This window comes from Leptidea sinapis, chromosome 8 (assembly GCF_905404315.1).
Source record: "Leptidea sinapis chromosome 8, ilLepSina1.1, whole genome shotgun sequence".
In the NCBI taxonomy this organism is placed as follows: Eukaryota; Metazoa; Arthropoda; class Insecta; order Lepidoptera; family Pieridae; genus Leptidea; species Leptidea sinapis.
In genome coordinates this window covers 4498696-4525627 of record NC_066272.1, presented here as the reverse complement: position 1 = coordinate 4525627, position 26932 = coordinate 4498696, and the positions used below count along the sequence as shown (strand labels likewise).

Here is a 26932-nt window from a genome sequence, read left to right as displayed (position 1 = left end):
GCTTATCAAGAACTATAATTTTCTCAAGACAATACCAAGAATTAATAATTTTGCTAATGAATAAACTTAAATTATTGCGTTTAAAAAAACCAGTGATTTTATTACAAATTGCCAAATTCTAAATACACTTTCAGCGGATAAGTATTACAACATAACAAGCTCAAAGGGATCAACATAAAAATCTTTATAATATCGCAGAACATTCGAAAATGATTTATACCGGCCCCGATCTGTTAGGAGGCTTTGTGGGTGCAAAAACAGATTATCGAAATCCCAGTTATTGCTAACAATGTGAAAACCGTACACGTGAATCTAATATTTTGATACGACATGCTTTTATATTTGAAATAACAAAATATTTGAGAACCGTGTCCGATTAAGCCTCAAATAAAGTTTAGTTTCCGTAATGAATAATGAGATCTGATTTATATTTTATTTTTTAATTTCTATTTTAAAAAAGAATAATATTTAATACAGAAATACGATTACTTCCAGGGCTGCTTAAAATGAGTTTTTTTTTCCCACAAAGTGCATAGGTTGTATTAAATATGACCTAAGTCAAAAGCATACAAGCAAGTTAAGTTTAAGATAGACGCTATTATATAAAAGAGAAAAGAGTCATACACTTGTTTGAGGTACCGAATACAAAATTTGTCGTCAGAATAATGAATAAGAAACGTGACAGGATTTATGTGAGACATCTATTGAATTGTTAAATGAATATAGACGTGGTATATCAAGTAGAAAATGTTTTCAGCTTGAAAAATCTGTGTGTTCAGAATGCAGATACCGGTATTACATACATCAAGGCAATATACATGTGACGGCTTAACAAATGAGACAACCAAATGTCTCTCTTGAGAATAAATATTTTATCTGCACGATACTTTTTCGAAGTAAGTATTTTCTTGCTTTATATGAAAATGTTTTAATGGATGATCTATCATTTATTTATATTAGGAAGCCCGGATAAAACAATTTGTTATGACAGTAATTATGCTTTAATTATAATATTATCCAATAATGTCGCAAATGTTTTAAAAATGTCGTTCTATCACGTATAACGAAATGATTTTGAAAATTTTAGCATTGTGATATACGAAAAATTTGCTAATTTGTTGTAATAAAGAATATTAAAAATATATACAAATTTTATTATTGCTTAGTTATTGCAAAACTATATGATTCTTTTTCATTATTTTGAATGCAGACATAGCAAATTTATTTCTTAAATACATCCCAAATTATAAAATGTAAAATAAACCACATCAAAAGTTTTTATATTATTTATTTCGTATATCGATGTGAATGGTCGCGTCTGAAATATTCACGTCATAAAAGTAGCGACTTCTAAATAAAAAGCGTCGCGGCCCTTCAAATCTGCAGGGAATGGCAATATATTATGAGTACCAATTCAGCCTTTGTGTTATTCATTATATACCGCTTGATTTTCCATCTTATTTTTCTTGTAATAAAGTACACTATCTATTTTTTATTAGTTACGCTATGGTAAAGAATGAGAAATATAATATTATAAAAGATTGTTTTTGTAAAATAATTTTATACTACCTATAATAAAGTCCACAATAGTTTAGTTACACTGTTAGTTAAAAATATTTTAGGTAATAATTATGGTTCAAACTTTTTTAACTGTTGATATGAGCTAGCAGTAATAGCTTTAATCACCTACAAAATATAATATCACATTAGTTATTAAGGCATTCATTTCCTTAAAACATTTTTGGCACATTGGTGAAACGTGAAAAAAAATCTCTAGCTATATGCGTCCCTTATTAAAAGCGTTAAAGGTAATCTCTCTTTGTCTGAATGAGAAGTTGGGAGAAAGTTTACAGTCTAATAGGCTGACTCCCACAAACCAGGCTTCTATTTGAAGAGGAGGACAAACAAGCGAATGGGTCACCTGAATTAAGTGATCACCGCCGCACACGTGATCTTGCAACAATCACAGAAGGTTTGCCGGACATTTAGAAAGGTGTACGCGTTTATTTTGAAGGCACCCATGTCGTATCGTCCTGGAAACCCTGCACAAAGAAGTTCATTCCATAGCTTAGTTGTACGTGGAAGAAGATTCTTGGAAAACCTCACTGTAAGCGAACGCCGCAACGCTGATCCAGATGGTGGAGATGCTATTCTAATTTGTGTCATATCAGGAGAATTCAGGTTAAACAACTCTTAATAAATCTTCTATATTGTAGAATAGACACAATGATGTCACGTCTCTACGCAACACCGTGTAATGTAGCCATGTACAGGCTTCTTTGCACGGGATGTCAGCTACATTATTGGTGCAACCACAACGGTGCCTATTTCTGCCGTGAATCAGTAATGTGTAAGCATTACTGTGTTTTGGTCTGAAGGGCGCCGTAGCTGTAAGTGAGACTTAACATCTTATGACTCAAGATGACAGAGTTTTTGGGCCTTACAAGAATCCTGAGCGGCACTGGATTGTAAATGATCAGGGTGTATCAATTACCATCAGCCGAACGGTCAGCTCGTCTCGTCTCTTATTTTCATTAAAAAAAAGACACTGCTTTGCTTTGTAAATGAAAGGTATAAAAGGCATTTCATTTCTCAAAATTGATTCCTTTAGAATTATTTTTGATGTAATTTTTCATCTTGGTCTCATAGCTGATACTGGGGTGCATCAGATTCAAGATGAATGTAGTTTGAGACCCAGAATTCTGATACTAGGCGATGTTTTTTAAGGAGTGTGGAAGCGGTGATACTAGAGACTACAAGACCCAATGCTCAAAGTTATAATAAACTGAATTGGAAACACATCACTTATGATGAAATGACAGGAGGTGCTCATGTAGTTTTATAATATTTTTTTATAATTTCAGGACTTACTTATTATAGGTCATATGACAGCCTGGGACTAGATTATGATTATTTGATGACAGTACAATTTTTCATTACATACGTACAGTAAATATGTATTTCATCAAAAAGAGCGCAAAAAAAGAATGCTGGGAGGGTTTCTTGCATCGCTTCTTCTCTCTTAGAGTGCCATTTGTTTATGAAGCGGTATTTAGTATATTAGAAATTAAATCAAAAAGAATTCTAAAGGAATCGATTTCGAGAATATAAATGCCTTTTATTGTAAAAATCCTTGTGTAGCAACAGTCGTTTAGCCGATTGTAATAAAATCCGTTACAGTCAGGGATTCACAGGACAAGACGGCAATTTCCTATATTTGAATAAAAATCTAAGTGTCGCTGCTGTTACATTTTATCTTTCAGGTGGATCCACAGTAGAGCATAGATACTGTAATACATAGAATAACTCCATATTTTATTTTACCAGATAGGCTTACAATTATAATTCTTTAGTATTGCTATATTGTTACAGTAAGAAATTTAACAATATTAGATGCAAGTAAATTGCTTTTTTTATGAAAATAAGTGAAGAGACGAGCAGAATGTTCAGCTCATGGTAATTGATACGCCCTACCCATAACAACGCAGTGCCGCTCTGGATTCTTGAAACGCCCAAAAATTCTGAGTTGCACTACAACTGCGCTCGTTACCTTGAGACATAAAATGTTAAGTCATTTGCCCAGTAATTTCATTAGCTACGGCGCCCGTCAGACCCAAACACAGTAATGCTTACACATATAATGCTTCACGGCAGAAATAGGCGCCGTTGCAGTACCCGTAATCTAGCCGGCATCCTGTGCAAAGGAGCCTCCCACTGGTAAATTGCTTTGACTTAGAGGTTGTGACTTTCACAAAACTTTAAAATGTATTGTATGAAAACTATGTGTTTGAAAGAAAACAAAGCGTTTATAGCTTAAACATATTATTATCATATGTTACTTGAATTATTGAATTTTTTTAAGTAATTCAAAATTCAAGGCAGTCTTTTATACAAAAGACGCGACGAAGAACTTGAAAATCAAATGCGATGCGCTGACTTAAGGATTCCAAACGTAATTACGGGACTTCCAGTTATTTTAGTATGAAGCTTCAAAGTTAATTCTAGCTAAAATGTAAATGAATAAAGAAAATTAAAACTCAGTAGAAGACTAGGAATTTTAAACTTATCTTTAGAGTAATGAAATGAATAAATAAACGAATGAATAGGATGCACAGCGGTGATCAATTACCTTAAGGTGTGTTGTCATTCCTTTGTCTTAAATAAACAGAAAAAGGAATAATAAGAAAATTCAGCATTAAATTGAATACATTTTATTATGTTAAAAGATATTTTCATATTATTTTGAGCACTTTTCTTAGGATGAGCAAAAAATGTTAAAAGTCGCGTCAGAAACAAGTAACCTGATCGAAAATTCGTAAGACAGTCGTTAATTTTGGTACCAGGCAATCATACTTGAAGAAGAGATTGTCTTTTATATGACGCCAGTATACCTTTATATATTCTGACATCATTCGAACGACATATTACTACATAGACACCAAGGGAACATAAATATGATAATGGTCATTGTAATGTCTTTCATAGCGTTTGAAATCGTTAAAATTAATTTTATACAGTGTTTTGGTACCAGTCGACCATGGTTGAAAAAAAGATTGTCTTATGTGTAACGCGAGTATACCTTTATATTATATTCTGACGTCAGTTTTTAAGGAAAATGATTACAAACGAGCGTACGGGTTCTGGTAAGGCACCTGGTGTTAGGTGATCACCACCACCCACATTCTCTTCTAACAAGAGGAGAAATCACAGAAAAGTTGGCAGCCTATAATTTTATATTATACCTCTATAGATATCTTTATAGAATTGGAATAAATACAAGCATCCTGATCACCTCAGAGTATGCTATTACGGCTTCTACGTGAACGAGATTGAAGTAATACCAGGAAAACACTTTAATTTTTTCATAACTTTTATGCACCATAAAACTGCATTACACGAAGGTGCGGCTAATGTAATGAGAATGAACTGTTCTATTTTCCATACACTCCTCTTCCTGTTAAGAGTTTTACTACATCATAAACAAGACGAAGACTGTGCTCGGCTGTTTTCGTGAGAAGCCGACTATAGCCGAATAGGTTTATTTTCCATGTAGTGACTTGTGAACACGGTCGCGTAGCGCGGCAGTCGTTCCGTAGCAGTCGTAGAGGTTACGCTGTAGCACAGTCTACGGCCGTGTCAAACATTCATTCTCGTAGAAATTGCTTCGTATAGTTGTGAAGAGATGTTAGTTTAATTTGGATGTGACTTTTGGGTAAGTACATTTCTGAGTATGCAGTGAATGTTTCATTATATTTAATAAATATTTGATAAATAATTCGCGTTTAAAATGTATAACAGTTCTTTCCTTATTCATTTAAATTCGAAAATATCTAACTGGTCATTTAGTTACTAATAAAGTGTTCCTGCAAATTATCATGTTTAGGGAGTATTATAATTGATGCCTGTTTTTTGATGCGTTAATTTTCCACGTAATATAATTATCAGATAAAGCTTATTCAATTTTGATCCAAATATTGTGTGAAATTCTCGAGAATGGAAAAACATAATGATACTAACAAAAATACTTTTGCATGTCCGAGAAAATAGTATGGTTACTAAAATTACTTTATAATTGGACTAATTTCTGGAACTAAGATCTATAATACATTATTTAGTAACAATTATAGTTAAATGTATTTCCTGTTTTAAGAAAGATTACCTTTGAAAGATAAATGATTAATCAAAATTTCTGGACGTAACGTAAATGTTTTACTTAAATTTTATTTAGGACATTACTACTACTCTGAAAATATATTACAAAGACAATATAAGATTTTAATACACCACCTTGTTTCTTGATGTTTCCCGAACATAAATAGTTTTTCAAATCGTTGGTTCTTATAAACAGTAATCTAATTGCAAAAGAGTTATTTTTAGTCTATTTCAATGAAGATAAGGTTTATTTAATTAATAAAAAATTAATTTCCAACGTATTTTGTTCCTCCTAATTACAATTTATGACAAAATATAGTAACAATTTATTTACAAGGTCACCCAAAATTGGAAGTTTTTAATATTTTGTGTGATTATTGTCACTTAAATATTCGTGTAGTTCTGAAAATTATAAACATAAGTTATTTATTTCGAAGCTTTCTTACACTAAAAGTCTACAAAATAAGCGACTTAAAAAAAATTCAAGTGCTTGTTCAATATTGTGAATAGCCCCAGACTTTCAAAGGCTCTTGATTTGATGGACCTTTTGTTTTCTCTGGACAATGACGATTTTCCGTGTGCTTATCTTATTCCTAAAGCTTAAATCATAGTAGTTTTCAGCAGTTTACTTCTTTAAGACAAAAAATATATGTATAAATAACGTGTTCACTTGTATTATACTTTTTATTATAATACTTGACGATTATCATTATGTTCAATTTAATTATTTGATTTAATTTAACTCATAGCATTTTTAAATATATTGTCGAATGTGTAGAACAGGTTAAAACCGGTTAATTAAAATGAAGCGTATTTAATATAGCCACACAATCAATGACAAATTCTTATTGTGCATCAAATATTTTTTTTACCTAGATAGTTTTTCAATAATATAAAATATTTAAAAACACTATATAATTACTTATTATTACAAGAAATATTTTTAGTGGTGTTTTTGTGTAATATTTGAATCTTAAAATGTGATACATTAATTATGTATGGTGGGAATCTTAAATATCTGTAATTTAAACTATAATACTTTGCTAGTAGATTGCAACCCTAGTTATTATTGAGCACTACACGTCCATTGGACTTTACTATTTCAAATTTCTATATTCTTCACTATGTGACCGGTTCTTCTATTGTTTTGGGAGTTTACTATTTGTACATTTTATATAGTAAATTATCCTTATTTATATATAATCTCATACACTACACTTAAAATATAAATTAAATAAATTTAGACGAATTAGATTAATAAATTTTACTTTTTAAATTTATTTGTTATTCAGATAATTTTTTGTTTCTAAGTAGATTTTTATAAAAAATAATTGGATATTTTAATCAATCTTAAAAAAAAACGTGAATCGCATCTTGATTTTTTCCTATTCTGTTCTTGCCTCAAATTTGAAGTACAAAATATAATTGACAGTACAGATTTGGTTAATTGTTCAATGTATTGATCGTTGAAATAAGTATTTTTTTAATCATTCGAACGAACTTTATTGTAAGATGCACATATATAATCCAATAAGAAGGTTTAATATGTTATTTATTATATAAATCCCCGAGAAACAATTAATAACCAAAAAAAGAAGAAATATGTAGTATGGCAATTCAAGCGTCGAAGAAATGCACCAGAAAGTTCTACTGTCATAGTTTCATAGCACTTTCTTCAATCATTCGAACTTTTTTTATTCGGACAGAACAAAGTCTCCCAAGTCAAGTATAAACACTAATATTTATAATATAAACATAAATTTACATGATCAGTAATACCTCGCCTATATCTCGAAATCGAAAGATATCGATAAAAATAAGAAATATGTTGTTTTTCAAGTTTTTTATGGGAAAAAGTGAACATACATGGCATTGCCGCTCAGGGTCCTTGATGGAACCCAACCCAATTCAATTGCGCTCATCACCTTGAGACATAAGTTGTCATGTCTCATTTGCCCAGTAATTACACTAGCAACGGCGCCCTCCAGACCGAAACACAGTAATGCTTACGCATTAACTTTTCGGAACTTTACTCCTTTCCGGTAGAAATAGGCCCCATTGTGGTACCCATAATCTAGCTGATGCAAAGGAGCCTCCCACTTTTATGTAACGTTCGTTCGGGTAAACTTGGCTTTAGTCGACTAGGGATAGTGAACAGTCAACATGCAATTATGATTATGAAATGAAATGAAATGTAATCATTTATTTGAATGAATCGTGGTAACATAGTTGTTAACAATGAATTGGTGTACAGCACAATTCGCCAATATATCAGCATACAAATATTTGATTGTCAATATTGGTATTTTTATATTTATACGTCATTAATACACATTACATAGCTTTAATTCAATAATATAATATAAAATAAACATTTGTTTGTAGGTACCTCTCAAACAATTACATTAAAAATTCTATTATTTCTGGCTAAAGAATTCTCTTAAACTATAAAAGCATTTATCTATTAGCCATAATTTTAATTTCTTATGCATTAATGTTTAAGGCATCTCTCTAATATTCTTTGGAAGGTGGTTAAATACCCTAATACAAATAACATTTGCGTTATTTTGATGAAGCGCTGTTCTACAGTATGGCATCAGAAGGCGAGTTGGATCTCTTAATCCTAATATGGAATAGTCCTATGCTAGTTTAAAAAGTTCACCATAACATACAAATTTCTAATATATATAGACCAGTAAGCGTTAATAGACGGTGCTTTTTGAATAATGGTATACTAGAAGTAGAATAGTAGAATAATGGTACATTGTTAATAGAAATACGTAATAAATATAGAACAAAAAAGTTAAATTTCGTCATACTAAGGACGTCTTGAAGTAATTGTCACAGGTTATGCACACACTGTGTTTTTATTCATTCTATGATAATGGCTTTATTGATAAGCAATCAGACAGCTTATGAAATTTTGTAAAAAAAACAAAACAAATAATATGAGTTTTAGTATTAAAACAAGAATGTGGGTTTGTAATAGTATCACATGAGTGTTTTAATACCTAATGATCAACAGTTGCATACAAGACTTTATCTACACCCAGAATATGAATCCTCTATAAAAGATTCTTACTGTTACTTAAAAGAGCCAATCCTAGTAACCATAATATCATCCAAAGGATTATGAAAACGGATGATATAATGTTGTACTGAATTTCATTACAACACTTGTTTGGATGATGTAATGGTGATTAGGACATTGGGTGTTTTAATGTTGGCAATAAGCTGTTTTAGAATCTTTAATAGAGGATTTAAAGCACGGTTGTAGATACATAGTATTTTGATTATTCAAATTCGCTCAACTCTCTATAACTCAACTGTAAGGGTGGGTAATCACTTAGGTTGTCACCGATATAACACGTAGCTACACATCATACAAAATACGTATTATCCATTCCACCCCATCGGCGTCTAATGTGCTAACCAATAGCGACTCAGCGCTGTATCGATTCGGTCATTTTATTTGCATAACAAAAACCTTCATAACACCGGAGGCATTAATTCAGGCTGGGGAAACTGACGACAGGGGGTCTATTTTATATTATGTGTGTGATAACTGATCGTTAGAAGTTACTTTGCTGGAATTATAATATAGTAGAGAAGGTAGCACGAAGAGCTTTTGTTCGATTATGTCTATATTATATTTTCGTCATATTAATTCGATCGATTCGACTTTGCCATATTACTATTATTTCTATTTATTTAATTACTTTTTCCTATCAACCTTCTTTGAATTCAGATATTCGAAAATTCCAATGTATAATCCAATTTCCACAAGCAAAAATATATAACACGTTTGTGGAGATTTGTCATAATTTTTATACTAAAATTCTTCATAAATGAAATCAAAATTGAAAAACAAATATTTTTATTCAAAATAGGACATAAAATCACCTATTGAAAGTCAAAAACTATCATCCATTCAAAAAGGTATGCCTCAGCGAGCCTCTTTTTGGATATAAAAATATGGTTAAATTATAATATCGTACAATAAAATTTATTATTTAATAGCCTGTGGGTATTCCCTCAGTTCCCAATCAAAAGGTATCATTAAGAAAGTAATTTATGTTATAGTAACCATTACCACACAAACGTTTTTTACTAATTCTTTTAAATAACGTAATACATATTTTGTTTTGAACAGTATCTGGAAGCTTGGTGTAAAAGCATTTAAATCGCCCCAAAAAAGAGTTATTAACTCGACTTAGCCGAGTAGTAGGCATTATAAGTTTATGTCTGTTCCTGGTGTTAACATTATGGTTATTACAGTTTCTAGCAAATGCACTTATGTGCCTATGTACATACATTACATTATCTGGAATATATTGAGAGGCAACAGTCAAGATGTTTATTTCTTTAAATTTTTCTGTAGTATATTGTCACCATATTAATTTACGATTTGACTTTTCCATAATAACGAGTATTATCATTATTTCTATGTATTTATTTACTTTTTGATACCAACGGCATTATCTTAGAATTTAGATATTCGAAGATTTCAATATCTATAAATAATCCAATTTCCACAAGCAAATCTAGTTCAAAATATATACATATTACACTCGGGTGTACTAAATTGATGAAATAAACGCGCAGAGCCCACAAAGCTGCAAATATAATATGCTATTTCTATACACTTTGACCCGACAGACGTTATTCGCTTTCGGAGGTGGCTTTCCTGACCTCTACTCGGCGAAAGGAATATTTCTACCAAATTTCAAGTCTACGCCTTAAGGTTCCAAAGATATCATGATTTGTCAATATATTGGTGGAAATCTCTAATATTCATTCATCATTCATCATCAGCCCGAAGTCCACTGCTGTACAAAGGCTTCCCACAAAGATTTCCACGACGATCGGTCCCGCGCTGCCCTCATCCAACGTATTCCGGCAATCTAGGTGTCCAAAATAGCCCAAATGATTGCGAAACTGAAGTGGCAGTGGGCAGGGCACATAGACGGACAGATGGCCGTTGGGACAATGAAATCCTTGAATGGCGACCATGCACCAGAAGACGCAGTGTTGGTAGGCTCCCCACAAGATGGACCGACGATCTGATCAAGATCTCTTATATATATTTATGAATATTGTGAGGTATTTCAAACTAGTGAAAGGCTCATTTACATTTTATTAAATGACTAAATAGTCGTCTTTGTAGTAGACAAAAAGACTGGCTTAATTTTTTTTGCTTTCTATTTTTATTTAACGAATAAAGTAACAAGAAATCCTTGGCAGATAATAAAGTTGTATTATTCCCACATAACAGGCGGCAGTAAAATTTGATGTCGTTTATTTGATTTTTGCGCGTAACAACGTACGTGCGAGCGGAGCGCTTGCGAAGGCTTTATTTTTCCATAAAAAATAATGGAGTTCAGAATTAAATAAAATGACTACGTGACTTGGAACATGTTGCTATGTTGTGATAATATGAGAATGTATATTAAGAGAATATTCAGTATAACTCAATCATATTTTGTGCAATGACATCACTTTTCTTTCATATAATTGCGACTGATATATGGTTTTTTATAAATGTACTTTTTACATGGTTTTTGGTAAAATAAGATTAATTCTTGATTACATCACTTATTAATAAAGCAGTGTCAAAAATTCCTAACAATTTCCTGGAGCAGCTCGAAACCGGAATTTGTCAGTTGCTGTATCTAATACAGTTATTCATTTTAAAACTCAGCAAAAACACGCGTTGGAATTTATTTAAATACCTACCAAGGGAATTGAAATAAAAAAAAAACAATTGAAGCACTATCCAACTTAAATGAAATAATATGAACTAAAGCGGAGAATTTTCACGCAAGTTATGCAAAATTATACAATCGAAAGGCCTGTGCTCGCAACTTCAAAGCTACTAACTATGGTGATGAAAGGTATCCTTAATTTATTCTCGGTTTGACCTTGCGATATCGTTTGTGGCTATTTGCAGGGTGTATCGTGTATAAAGGCTAGTTTGCGCCCGACTGACGTTAGTCCAGTCTAAGCTGAACTCTATATATTCGACTATACAAATTTCAGTTTAACATTGGTGGAAATAAATAACATCTGTTATGTAGGTGTTACGTGTTCATAATCAATATGAAGTTCAACAAAGAGATTAAGCGTTTCATGAGTTATAAACGAACATATCAATAAATTCACAAATAGGTATTTTATCTATTTTTTATTTATTAGTTAGAGTTAGTTAGAGTCGTTAGAGTCAAAAAACAGCTTACAGTTATATACTCTGATCGCCACCAATTTTTGATTACACCTGGTCATAATTGGTTGTATGAAAATTATATATTTTTATAAAAAATAATAGTTTAAAAACCTTAAAACTTACACCTTCACAAGAGAAATTTCCAAAAGTTATACAACATCTTAGTTAAAGTGGAAATGGTATTAATACTATTTCCTCCAAACCTTAAGGCTTGTATTATTTTTCCAATAAATAAACATTTATATACAAATAATAGATTTATAGTAATACTCAATATAATATCTAGTTTTTTATGAAAATATAAAAAAAACCTTTCAAAAATGTGTAAATTTTTGCTGCTAATTATATTGAAATGAATATCTCATTTTTAGTAACTATAACTTTATACGCTATAAATTTGTTTTATTAAAATATTATTTTATCTAATATATAAAATTCCCATGTCGCGGTGATCGTAGTTAAACTCCTTCGAAACGGCTTGACCGATTCTCATGAAATTTTGAGTGCATATTGGATATGGTCTGAGGATCGGACAACACCTATTTTTCATCCCCCTAAATAATAAATAAATAAGGGTGTTCCACGCCAAATTTTTATTTTTTTGACATTTTTTTAAATTTGTTTGATTATGAGCATTAAAAATACAGACAACTTCAAATTTTCACCCATCTACCATCAACAGTTACTTTTGTATCGCGATTTTAATATCGGCAATACAACGTTTGCTGGGTCAGCTAGTTTAAATATAAAAATGTCATAGATATCTTATCATCATTCAAAGAAAATAATATAACACAATATTTCTTAGAATGTCATAATTTGGTTATTAAAATATTGTATCTATTCATTTCATTGTATAAAATATTTGCAGTAGATTATCATGATCAAGAAATCTTTAAGTGTTGAATGGTCTCTTCACCATAAGACGAGAACAGTTAGAAAATACTGAGAACATTAATTAGGAGATATTTTGTTTACATAATAATAAATGGCTTTTTTGTAGGTTTATAATGCGGTAGTCATTAGTGATTATTTCAACAGATACCAAAGAAATGTGATCTTGTTTTTTCCCGCTAACGAAAATTCATGATATAAATGTGACTTGCAATTTTCTTAAAACCAATAGAATTTGTCCGCAGTTCGTGCTTACCTCCCTCTCTCCATGACGTGGCGGATTAACTCACCCCTGAACACCCCGTGGTCCCTAATAGAGGAAAACATTAAGGAATTTCTCGACTTTATTATATACATTCTGCAATTTCATGATATTTTAAGCGCGTTTTTTTTATATATATTTATTATTTTTATGAAAATAAGGGCCGGGACGAGCAGGACGTTCAGCTGATGGTAATTGATACGCCCTGCCCATTACAATGCAGTGGTGCTCAGGGTTCTTGAAAATCCCCAAAAATTCTGAGCGGCACAACAGCCGCGCTCGTCACCTTAAGACATAAGATGTTAAGTATCATTTGCCCAGTAATTTCACTAGCTACGGCGCCCTTCAGACCGAGACACAGTAATGCTTACACATTACTGCTTCACGCCAGAAAAAGGCGCCGTTGTGGTACCCATAATCTAGCCGGCATCCTATGCAAAGGAGCCTCCCACTGGTATATCTATTTATCTGCAGTCCACTTACATAGTTATAATATATTTAAACAAATTTCAAAATTTAAGTGAATGAGGATATCTAGAACTTTCTACTTGTATTTGAACTTGAACTTGTACTAGTTGTTATTAATCGCTTATATTTATTAACTAATGTTAACAAAAATATTATTATTGTAAATGTATTATTGGAATGAATGTATATTAAGTAATTATATTGTATTGTACATTGATTACATCTGTAACCAGTTAAGCAAATGAATTATCGGCAATTATAAGTTAAAAGAAATATATAATAATATAAGTAATGCCCCTTAAAATTTGTTAGAATTAAAATTTAATTAAAATTGACGACCCATATAGCCGAATGGTTAGTGACCCTGACTACTAAGCTAGAGGTCCCGGGTTCGAATCCCGGTATGTGCAATCATTTATATGATGAATATAGATGTTTTTTTTTTTGTTATGGAATAGGAGAACAAACGAGCGCACGGGTCACCTGGTGTTAAATGATCACCGCCGCCCACATTCTCTTGCAACACCAGAGGAATCACAAGAGCGTTGCCGGCCTTTAAGGAAGGTGTACGCGCGCTTTTTTGAAGGTACCCATGTCGTATTGTCCCGGAAACACCGCACAAGGAAGCTCATTCCATAGCTTTGTAGTACGAGGGAGAAAGCTCCTTGAAAACCGCACTGTGGAGGACCGCCACACATCCAGATGGTGGGGATGATATCCTAACTTGTGGCGTGTCGTACGAAGGTGGAATTCGGCGGCAGGAATCAGGTTAAACAGCTCTTCGGAACACTCCCCGTGATAAATGCGGTAGAAGACAAACAATGAAGCGACGTCTCTACGCAACGCCAAGAGATCCAGCCGTTCACAGAGCACTGAGTCCCCGACAATTCGTTCCGAGTCATGGATGTTTATGTGTATTTATGTATGTTTAAGTAAGTATATTGTATTAAATATATCATTGTCTTGTACCCATAGTACAGGCTATGCCTAGTTTGGGGCAAGATAATTTGTGTAAAACTGTGTCAATATTTATTATTATATTTATTAATTTTTAACTTTCACACACGCAGTCACAGTGTGAAAATAAAAATACAACAATATTCTACAATATCAAAGTCAAAGTCAAAATAACTTTATTAAATTAAGCTTAAAGTAAGTGCTTTTGAATCGTCACTACAGATATTACTTTTAAAATAATAAATTTACTATATTATGATCGTAAAAAGTTGACCTCGTGAGAAGAACATACAAGAAATTTACCGGCCACTTTTTTAATCAAATAGAGTATTTAACAATGGTTGTAATATACATAATAAATTAGTTTGTAAGATGCTGCATTTACTATATCAATCTTGTTTTATTAAACAAGATTCATATATTATTACATAAATAAATTCATAATTTAAGAGGATAACCAGCCTACTGCTCTATAAAACATGCGTCAGTAAATGTCTGAAAAGTACTCCAAACATTGAATTTATCCAGACCAACTCTAGAGACTCAAAGACAACCACTAACTATTTCAAAAGTAACAAGCAGCAGTAACATTGAAAATGATTCGTAATCGCAGTACTTACAGTTGGATTTACATTAAAACCAGTTTTCAGGCTGCATATGTGCAGAAACATTCTAAGTGGATTTGAAAAACGGACGTCTGACGTAAGCCCTGTAGTTTATTCCCACTATACCTGCTAAGTGGAAAGCGCTGGAGGGATCATTGACTTTAATGTTTTCGAAACTGTTTTCAGTTCATTGGGTATAATAAATTTTATCGGCTCTATTAAAAATGCTTACATTATATAAGTAAAATCAAAGGTCCGGCCTTTGCCACAGAGTAAAGAGAATTTGTTACATGCAATATGTTTCTTTTTCAAATATAATATGTGGAATGGTCATTTTTAGTTTTAAGTTCTTTTCTATTTTATTGTTTTATTACAACTTTGTCCTCAGCAGATAGTATTTTTTCGAAAGAATTGTAAATAAATGGATTAGGTAGAATTCCTAAAATAACAGATGTAGTTAAGATAGATAAGTAGCGGGGGTGAGAAACCCAGGTAGTAAGCAAGACCTAATTGCTTGGAACTGTCTTCGATGTATGACAGACCTCTGTCCATTTACTGTGTAATTTTTCTTAAATAAACACCACTTAAATTTTAACCGCCCTGAGATTCCTTATTTAAAACATCATAATAAATATTGGTATCCTATACTATAAAATGCAATACTACATAATGTAATTTAAGGACTTCATTCCACATTATATCTAGAAACCCTTCAGTAAACTTATAATAAAATATGTGAAAATAGAGTATATAGTCATATTCATTATAAATTTCATAAAAAGATGTTCAGGTCACTGCCTTGTTATAATGAAAAATAATAACTGTTTCTGTCCATTTTTTTTTTCATTCCTCTGACGGTTGAATTCAATATTGTGTAATCAGTATTTGAAATCGAATTGTAACTTATGTAGCTTATTCATTATTATGTTTTATTTGTGTAATCTTTATGATGTGTGGTTTATTTATATCGTTACCTTTTAACTGAAAGTCTTTGGAAACTTTATAGGTGAATGGTTAGATTTATATATATTTATTATTATCATTTATAATTCTATTACTCTTTGTTCCATCCATTATTCTATAATCGCAGACTTTTCATTTTTTTTTATCCATATAACAAAATAATGTATTTGCTCTTTCAATACAAAACCGCTTAATTCATAATCTGTTATTTTATTTACTTGTTTATACTTCTATTCAATTTATTGCTTCACAATAACAAAATATAGGAAACTAAAAACTTACACAACAAAGTATCGATTAGTGAATTTAATAAAGAACCTGTCTAGAGCGCTGCTATAATTTATATCAAATGTCAAGTACACGTTGTGGACCATAGCCATATATTGTATGTCCACAACCAATATAATACGGTCATTCTTTGACGTCATATTAGCCGGTTCAGTTATTTTTGCAAAGCATTTCTCTTTCGCTAGACAAAAAGCAATGCATTTCTTTTATATTTAGTAAATAAAATTCTTAGCAAGTTTATAATAACGAGTAATCATTTTACGTTATCTACAAAATAGCTAATAGCTTTACAACCAAAAATCAATTCATATCACAAATCCACAATAATGTACAATTTATTCGTAAAAAATTTTAACAAAAAAACAACCGACTTCAAAAACACTATTCCAAAACAATAGATATAACATGCACTAAAAAGTATAAAAATAATTGCGTATTTTGTTACAATTAGGTGACCTGACAGACGTTGTTTTGTTCATAATAAAAAAAAACTCTTGCGGATGGAATTTCGGAAAATCCGTTCTTAGCTGACCTCTACTCGGTGAAAAGAATATTCCTACCAAATTTCAAGTCTTTAACTCTAGTGGTTCCAGAGATATCGTGATGAGTGACTATATAAAAATATGTAAAAAAAATATTCCAAGCTCTTTAAAGTAGTTTATCTTGAAGCGAAAACACGTTTCATTGCAGATAAAATTAAAAACAGTAATAATAAAGTAAAAGCGATTTTGAGTGTAATTAACAATGAAACTGGTAGATCGAATTGCCGTAACACCTCTATCTGTTTAAATATTAATAATCGCGTTATAACTTCGGAAATAGAAATTGCAAATGAATTTGATAAATACTTCTCCAAAATCCCGATTGTCACAACCAAAGATCTTAACTCTTCGCCAAAAGCAACATATGATATGCTTAACTTACACGTACCAGTATCTTCCACTGATTTGAAATTTAAGTATGTTACAGGTAACGATATAATAAAAATATTTAGTTTAGTTATCTAATAGAAACTCGAAACAAACACACCAACCGGTCAACTTGAATAACATGACGTGCACTGTCAGTTGTATTTTATAACTCATGTAGCGTGAAACTAACAAAAAAGTTTATTGAATTCTTTCTATTCTCGAGATGTCATCAAAATGTCAATCCATACAAAATGTATCAGAAAATATTTTTTTTTATAATAATATTTTTTCGTAATTTTTTTGATATTTCATGACTTATTATATCCTTTGTCCGTCTCCTGGCTCTAAGCTACCTCCTCACCAATTTTCAGCCATATCGGTAAAGCCGTTCTTGAGTTATAAATAGTGTAACTAACACGACTTTTTTTTATATATATAGATAATTCTAGTTACGATTATTGTAATTTTTGGAATCGGTGTCCTTCCGCCGCGACCCGCTCTCGCCTCTCACCTCCTCACGACTCAAGCACATCTCACCTATTACTGTGTATGTAGTTACAAGCCTATCTTGGATGACACCGACTCCAAAAATCACAATAATCGAAACTAGAATTAGATTGTATAAAAATACGCAATTATTTTAATACTTTTTAGTGCATATTATATCTATTATTTTGGAATAGTGTTTTTGAAGTCGGTTGTTTTTTTATTATTTGATTTTTAGTGAATTTGAAGTACACTAACTAACAACTTGTCTAAATAAGTGCAGATATACTAAATTTTTCAATACAGCAATGAACGTAAGCGCTTAATTGAAGAGTTACGTTACTTTGCCATAGATTCCGTGATCAGAACCTAACCAAACTCTCACCAAACTATCTTTGAAGTATATCTTTTCCAATAAAAAAAGAATCATCGAAATCGGTTGGCGCGATATTGAGTTATTCGTAAATTTATCATCCACTTTGCTATATGTATGTTTAGCAAATTTAAGACTTTTATGGTTTTCTCATGGATGCTATTGTTAGTTCTGGCCAAATTACAATGGAAGCACCAGCTTTCAAATAAAAAAAGAATTATCAAAATCGGTTCACCCAGTCGAAAGTTTTGAGGTGACAAACATAAAAAAAACCGACGAATTGAGAACCTCCTCCTTTTTTGAAGTCGGTTAAAAACACGTCCTATTTATATATATGATCAATAAATGACTGGTGCCAATATCCAACTATATGCTTCGAATGCAATTGTTTTATTTTACTTTATGATTTATTAAGTAGTAGTTTCTAAGTGCTTAAAGCTATTATCATTATTATTAGTTCTGCACCGTTTTTGATGTCAGCCCGGATTGCGGGTAAAATCTTCAATCAAAAAAATTTCGACATAGACTCTTGAATTACTATTCTCTGTAACTTTTTGAAGTTTGCTTAAATTAAAACGTACACATGATGCCATTCATTATGAATTTCAGTAATTAATGCTTGAAATGAGTACCGGCCTCGGCCTAGTGCGACAAATAACAATTCAAAACACATCTACCTTCTTAATTTTAAATACTTAGGTACTATACTTAAGAAACTTATAGCAAATTATTATTCTCCCTATTCTATTCAACTGTTTCTGAGACATCTTTCATATAAAAGCTCAAAACTTTGTACAAAGAGTCTTAGATTGTTTCAGGAACATGAAATACGACTTTTGCAATAATTAAATTTTGAAAACATTTTCTTGGAAGTTACACAGGTAGGGTAACTCAACAAAAGGCACAAAATCTTAAAACTAATTGGGAATGCGATCTCATTGAACAGACGGAGCTTTTTGTTAAATATTGAATAGTAGCTAAATAAAAAATATAGTCACTATGGTAATAAAATTCCTTATTACTGCTACGAATTAGCTGTCATTAAAACTGAACAGAATAATTTTAAAATAATATGTTCATTTACGATATGACACTTAACTTATTATAATTATTATAATAAAACAAATCTTATAACTATATTCACAATACTATGACTTCATAAAATTAAAAATAACATTACGTGAAAGCCTACCAAGAATCCTGGCAGCATTTCCGCGTTGGAAAGCTAGGCTGATTTGTTGATCGAGATAGCTTACAGCGCTTGGGTTTGCAGTAGCCTTATTGAGGTACGATGATAGTATTTTGAACATTCTCCGCGCCTCTGGGCCCCACGGGCCAAGTGTCTCGACACCAAACGGCACAAAGATGTATGACTCACTGAGACCAACATATTTGCAACGCTTGCCGTCTTCGACAGTCGAAACAGCAGCCCCAGTATCAACTGAAGTAACTTGGACATGAAAAGGAGCCAGAGTATCGACGCAAGTCGCGTCCAGTACCAGCGCCCTTCCCGTGCCCAAGCCAACAGCGTCATTCCATCAGGACGCTTGCCATCGCGGCGGGTAATACCACTTGGCTTTTGGTCATACCAGTAATTATATAATTTAAAAACCTGTGCCCGTTACTTTATCATATCAGCATGGACTATGGTGAGGTAACCGCCCATGGACATCCGTAGCAACGGGTATCAAGAGATGCGTTGCCCGCCTTTAAGGTATGCTCTAAATCTTGAAGGTAGGGACTTAAAGTCGTATCAGTTCGGGAAGTTCACCTCCGGCTATTGATAACACAAATGAATTAAATCTATCTCGAGAAGAAAAATTTTATAAGATTGAAAGAAACATGTCTTTGTTTGGTCGTGGATATGAAAATTATCACAATTATTTTTTTAATAAATGAAGCCACAACCATCACTTCTGTACCTCTATAATCTTCAATAGCACTTCTCTGTTCAGCAAAATAGAAGTTGAATTTTCATGTATGTTTCCAAAGTAATTGGCACAATACAAATTGGCAGAAGACAAAATGCATCTCACACTTAAATAAACATCCGAAATGGAAAATACTTGTGCTATTTAAAAAAATCCGCGTTTGAAAAGCTCAGATAACTGTACAATTAACTGTAAAATTCAATAGAATATTTTTAGGAAATAAATAAATTTGAGGATTCAAATTCAAATTCAAATATTTTTATTCAAAATAGGATGTGACATCACTTATTGAAAGTCAAAAACTACCACCCATTCCAAAATGAATGCCTCAGACCTGAGAAGAATGGGCGCAACAAACTAAGCGGGCTTTTTTTTTTCATCGAATAAATATGTTTACAAAGTAATATTGTACGATTAAACTTATTATTTAATAGCCTGAGGGCGGTCACTCCATTCCCAATCTGTTGTATCATTAAGAAAGTCATTTATGTTATAGTAACCTTTACCACACAAACGTTTTTTAACAATTCTTTTGAATAACGTTATAATTTTGTTTTGAACATTTTCTGGGATCTTGTTGTAAAACCATATACATCGCCCCACAAAAGACTTACTAACTCGACTAAGCCGAGTAGTAGGCATCATCAGTTTATGTCTGTTCCTGGTGTTAACATTATGGTTATGACAGTTTCTGGCAAATTCACTTATGTGCCGTGTCTATGAAAATACATTACATTATCAAGAATATATTGAGAAGCAACAGTCAAGATGTTAATTTCTTTAAATTTTGCTCTCAATGATTCCTTAGCGCCTAGGCTATAAATAGCGCAAATAGCCCTCTTCTGCAGCACAAATATTGTATTAATATCGGCAGCGTTGCCCGATAGCAATATACCATAGGACATAATACTATGGAAATAACTAAAGTATACCGTCGCCAATCCTTCAATATAAGGGCCCCATTGTAATTTGGAATCTAGAGTTATGCCAAGAATTATAGCAGATTCCACCGGTTCTATCACCTCTCCGTTTAAGAAAACATTTGCATTTACATTTTTGAAATTTGATACGGTAAATTTAATGTATTTAGTTTTCTTGCTATTTAACAATAGGTTATTAGCGCTAAACCAGTACACGATGTCAGATAAAATATCGTTCACTTCGTCATACATAGCTTGGTTTCTTTTCACTTTGAAAATCAGTGAAGTGTCGTCCGCAAAAAATACTACCTTATGTTTTTTCTCTATAAGATTAGGAAGATCATTTATATAGATAAGGAAGAGGAACGGTCCAAGAATAGACCCTTGTGGTACCCCCATACTGAGAAGAGTCCCAGGAGATCTCTTGCCGTTCACGTCGACCCTCTGAATTCTATTGTTTAGATATGAAGTCAGAAGATCGAGCGCAGTTAAAAAAGCGCGATTAAAAACAAAATACTGTGCTGCAGCCTTACAAATCTTTATTCATTTCGACATTCACTCTAATGATGTAATATAATATAGAAAGCCCAAAACTGTGCTGAAATTAAGGCATCAATATACATGAAATTCTAAAACTTTTATTATGCTTATTTAGGATCGCCGGTGGATCGGACATTATTACATTTATTATTATGCTAAGTTACAAAGGTCTTATTACTAAATGCATTAACTTTTAAGGTGATTACCACATGCTAAAATTTTTGTGAAATAGTTATAATTATAAAATAAGTATAATTTATAAAAAAAAAACTATTCTATTTTGTAATGAAATTAGGAAATTTACAAAATCTAACAACTAAGTCAAGATATAGGTACTATTAGATAGACAGTTTTATTTAAATATTTATGTGTTTGTATATTAAAAATTATTATTACTCTTATAATGTGCAAATGACCACATAATAAATAACAGTCTTCATTGAACCACGACTATGATGTACTCGTATATAACACAGAAAACCATACACACATGGAATCATGAAAAAAATTAAAAAAAAAACATAGGTCCAACAAAGTTGAAAACATTTATTAATAACAAATTAAAAGAAAGTCTTCGTTTTATGCTATTATATATTCTTTCTTTCTTTTATTATCATTATTATACTCTTTATTTTAATTCAATTTCTTATACTCTGAGATATTGGAATTTATTTCTTATGATTACGATAAATAGCGGGTTATCTATTTTCTTGTTGAGTTAATGCTGGTTATTATATCACAATTGTACGTTATAAAGTAAAAATTAAATAAATTATTTAATATAACATGAAACTTTGTATGTTTGATATTATTTCAAGTCTTAACTTCACAGCCAGTATAAAATTTTATAGTTAAGGTAAAGGATGCAAGTTATCTGGGAAATATAATCTTAACAAAATGATTAGGTATTGATAAAATGAGATTTTAAAAATATTATTTTGTTTCAGATTTTATAGGTAAAACAAGAATATGGAAAGCATAAATCAAACACAGCTATCGATTCAAAACTGCAAACTGCCGTGCTAAAGTGATCAATGTTACAAAGCTGGTAAAATAGAGAGATGGCCTGTAAACTTATACAAGTGCTAACTATAGCACTAGCAATACATGTAATTGATGCAACAAGACTGATGTGCCCAAGTCATCCTAACTGCGTTTGCGGTGGCACGTTCGCTCTGGAACTCAATTGCAACATCGATGGTGAGTGCTCTTAAATGCTCACAATTCCCAAACGCTTGCTCTTGTTTTAGCGTACTACTCTTAAATAACATAAGCTTCATTTATCCTAAGCTTTTTTGTTACAGGACAAGTTGTTAAGATAAACCTATTACCGAATACCTACATAAGTATAAGATGTGAAAATGTTTCAAGCTTAGATTATAGTAAACTACCAAAATGTGCCAATGAAATGAATAACTTCAAATCAGTCAGTTTTAAAGACTGCCCCGTACCCAAAACTTCTTTCAAAGATGTTTTGGAACAGCTTGGCGTATCAAAGACGATGTCACTTATATTTCAAAATGCAAAGAATCTTCCGGGGTATTTCGATAGAAGACATTTTGCTGGACTGCAAGATTTAACAAAACTATTACTGTCTGTAAGTGGTATTACCCATCTCCCGGACAATCTCTTTATGGATGTTCATAATTTGACCTGGCTCAATATAAGATGTAATAGCATCAATATTTCTGAGCAGCTCTTTAAGCCGCTAGAAAAGTTAGAAACTTTGGAAATAAGTCATAATCAAATGACAAATGTGTCTGCGAATTTATTCTCGCACTTAGCGTTCTTAAGAAAACTGTCACTGTGGCAAAGTAATGTTACTTGGTTTTCAAAAGATTTCTTCACCGGCGTAAACGTCCTCGAAGAATTAGACCTGAGTTCTAATGGACTTAACGAACTTCCAACACTTATTTTTAAACCTTTGATAAAGTTGAGGAAACTCACATTGTTCTCGAATAAGTTCTCAACTCTACCACAAAATCTATTTTCAACAAATAATAACTTGGAGACTGTTATAATACTCAACAACGATGTTAAAATGAGAGAACTTCCACGAAGACTGTTTGGTAATTTACTCAATTTGAAACAAATTTACATTCAACGATGTGGTTTGGAGATAGTACCTTATGATGTCTTTGGAAATTCCTCTCAATTAACAAACATATCAGTAGCTTACAACGATATTCAATCATTACAAGAGTCGACATTTAACGATCAAATCAATTTACTGGAGCTTGATTTAAGTCACAACAAATTGAAAAACTTGGAACCAAAGTTATTTTCTTCGTTAGTGAGATTGGAAAAACTGAACTTAGCTCACAACACAATAGAAGAAATTTCCGGGTAAGTTGACGATCCTAATTAAGTTGATTATTTTACTTTATCCTGAATAAGTGTTGAAAAAATATGCTAAGTAGTATTATTACATTTACATATACCTAAATAAATGTGGTTTAATTTTCTTGCTGTTTTTTTATCAACCGTTTTTTATTTCTGTGTATTTAAACTTTACAATTAATATGTAACAATAATAAGAATAGAAAAACTTACTAAACTAGAATAACAGTCTTGCATAAGTGAATTATTTAGTTTTATTATATTACTATTTTCATTTCAGATTAACATTTTCATCTCTATTAAGCTTGATAGATTTAAATATGGAACATAATAATCTGAAGACAATATCGTCATATTTATTTATCAATAATAAGCAGCGTATGTCTATATCTTTCGCATACAATGACCTTGATTTTGTTAATAAGGAACTAAGCAACAATTCTTGGATAGTGAAAAGAATATCTCCTTTTGCAATGACTTACAATTTAAAACTCCTGAATCTGAGTCACAATCAGTTTGATGTAATCCAAGATGACTGGTGGATCAACGGCCACGATTACTTAGATATCAGTCATAACTCGATTCAGTATCTTACGGTATGTATTATTACAATATGTATAGTTTGTTTAATATGGTTTGACAGACTTCAAAAATATAATTGATCGTATTTAGATGTAATAGGAAATTTTAGTTGACTCAGTTGAGTTGAGTTGAGCAATCAGAAAGTGGTTATATTGGACTAGGTAATGAGTATTAAGGATTAGAAATCATCCTGACATGGAAGAAAGAAGACATAGAAATAACGCATGGCCAAATTGTGGAATTAACTACTTGATGCAATATACTCTAACTGATACGATTTAGGAACCTTCTCGCTTTGAATATGCTCCCACCTCAAAGGTCAGCAACGCATCTCATGACGTCTGATATTGGGAATGCCATGTTAGTGACCATCACTTGAACCACTTATCCATTTGTTGCCTAAAAAAAAGCAAAGCTACATATTGAGTCTCATAATTTCCATCTACTGCGTAACCTTAGTTTATGTTTATATATTTTAAGAATGTACTAGTGTTATATAAAACAAATATTCAAAACTGTATTACTATACTAATTTGACTGAAAATATATTTAAAATTAAAATTTTCTATGATATTTTACATGAAATTTCATATAATATTATTCATCTGCTTCTCAAGGCTAATTCTGATATGAAAAAATAAATATTAGATATCTTACCCATGAAAACAAAAGGACAAATTATTTAATTATTGGATAAAAGTATAATATTCAAATAAAAAAAAATAGAAAATCCCGAAGCGATACGTTTTAGTATTTAAATTCAATTTAACATTTTATTTTTTTTCAGAATCAAGCAATTGATGCCGACTTAAGATTGGGAAATAAACTGATAAAACATATTTGGATTTCACAAAACCCGCTCAAATGCAATTGTCGAAACTTCAAGTTCCTTGATATTATCAAAGAACGTACAAACGTAAAGGTATATTATTTTCTGTTTTATTTCGTACCAATCATATTAGATTTAAGAATTCTTTTATATATTTTATTATTATTTCAGGTGATGGATGAAAATTCAATTCATTGTTCCGTTTGGACGAGAGAAGCTTGTAATATAAGATTTGTAATATTTGTTTGTTTTATATCAATATCAGCGTCATTGTCAACGATAACTATGATCTGTTATTTTAAATATAAGAGGCATATTCATTCAGTACTGAAAAATCAATTATTCAATATATCTCATTCTTGTGAAAAGAAAGACAAAGAGAGAAGTGTGATACTTAAATATTCGGAAAAAGACGAAGAGTTTGTCTTCAAAGAAATTTTACCAGGATTGAACGTACACAAAAGTTTAAAGGTTCATATGAAGCCGATTTCTGCTAATACCAGTACATACAACTTCATCAAGAGACTAAAGAATAGTTCTAATGAAAGAGATACCACATTAGTCATATTTTCATCCAACTATCTTATGTCGGCATATAGCCATGTGGATATTAAGAAAATTCGAGGTGAAATGTTGAATGCCAAAAAGACTGTTTTCGTTTTCACGGATATGGGCGCAGAGAATTCGATTTACGCATTTTTAAAGGAGCAAAGGGATAGGCGCACAACTATCCTTTGGAATAATCCAAATTTTTGGAATATACTACTTCCAGTTTTGTCTAAGGAGAAATGTAAATTATCATTTCGTGTCAGTGATATACAACGCGCAAGAATCGACCCGTCAAATGTATCCAAACTCAATTATCAAACGCAAAATTTGGCAGCCTCAATAAATACTTCAGATACTTTCGCACATTGTCAAGTTTAATTAGTTTTGTAAGCATTAGTGAGGTAAAGACTGAATTCTTCAACAGGTATTATGCATCTCACATCCCGTAGTCCCAAATCACCATAATCTGAATACACCATAAAAATTGTAAAGGAGAAGTGTAAAAAAATGTAAAAATAATTTAATAGTTCTAGAGTAACTAATTTTATTACTAGTAAATACTATTAATATGTAATGTTTGTTTAAAACTGTACTCAATATTATTGTGTAGGTAAACCTACGTGCATTTTTACTGAACTTTCAAAGAAGTGTTCACACTTATAAAAATTAATGTGGTTCTGTTTTAGCCTTGTACATATTTTATAATTATTAAACGCATTTAGTAAATTCATTATGTTTGATGGAAAATTGTTGTCTAAGTCAAAACTAATGCTTAAATAAAACGTTTGACGTATTAAACGATGTACATTTATTTTTCATTATACAAGCTGTGTTTATGTACCTACTAACAAAAATAGGCAATACATGAATTTGGTGTTGCAAGAGAATGTGGGCGGCAGTGATCACTTAACACCAGGTGACCTGTACGCTCAATTGATCTTCTTTTTCATAAAAAAAATTATAAAAGCGTAATACTCAAGGACTGCCAACGCTCTCACAGCTCCTCTGATTTTTCAAAGATACCATGGCACCAGGTACCATTTATCAGGTAACATTTTTAGTGAGAATAAAATAGTTCCACGGGCGCCTTACTTGATGATAGTTGATAAACTCTGCCCATCACATCAGCTGTTGATCAATATTTATTCGTTACAATAAT

The 26932-nt window shown here is 31.6% G+C and overlaps 1 protein-coding gene across 1 annotated transcript; it reads left to right on the top strand.

Annotated features, from left to right (window-relative positions):
- The first annotated feature begins 5063 nt into the window (after nt 1–5063).
- LOC126965783 (protein toll-like) lies at nt 5064–26534 on the top strand. Its single transcript, XM_050809546.1, has 6 exons — nt 5064–5212; nt 22421–22673; nt 22778–23819; nt 24094–24409; nt 25183–25317; nt 25396–26534. Exons 2-6 carry the CDS (start codon nt 22535–22537, stop codon nt 26149–26151), a joined length of 2388 nt encoding a protein of 795 aa, XP_050665503.1. The 5' UTR covers nt 5064–5212; nt 22421–22534; the 3' UTR covers nt 26152–26534.
- Nucleotides 26535–26932: the final 398 nt, after the last annotated feature.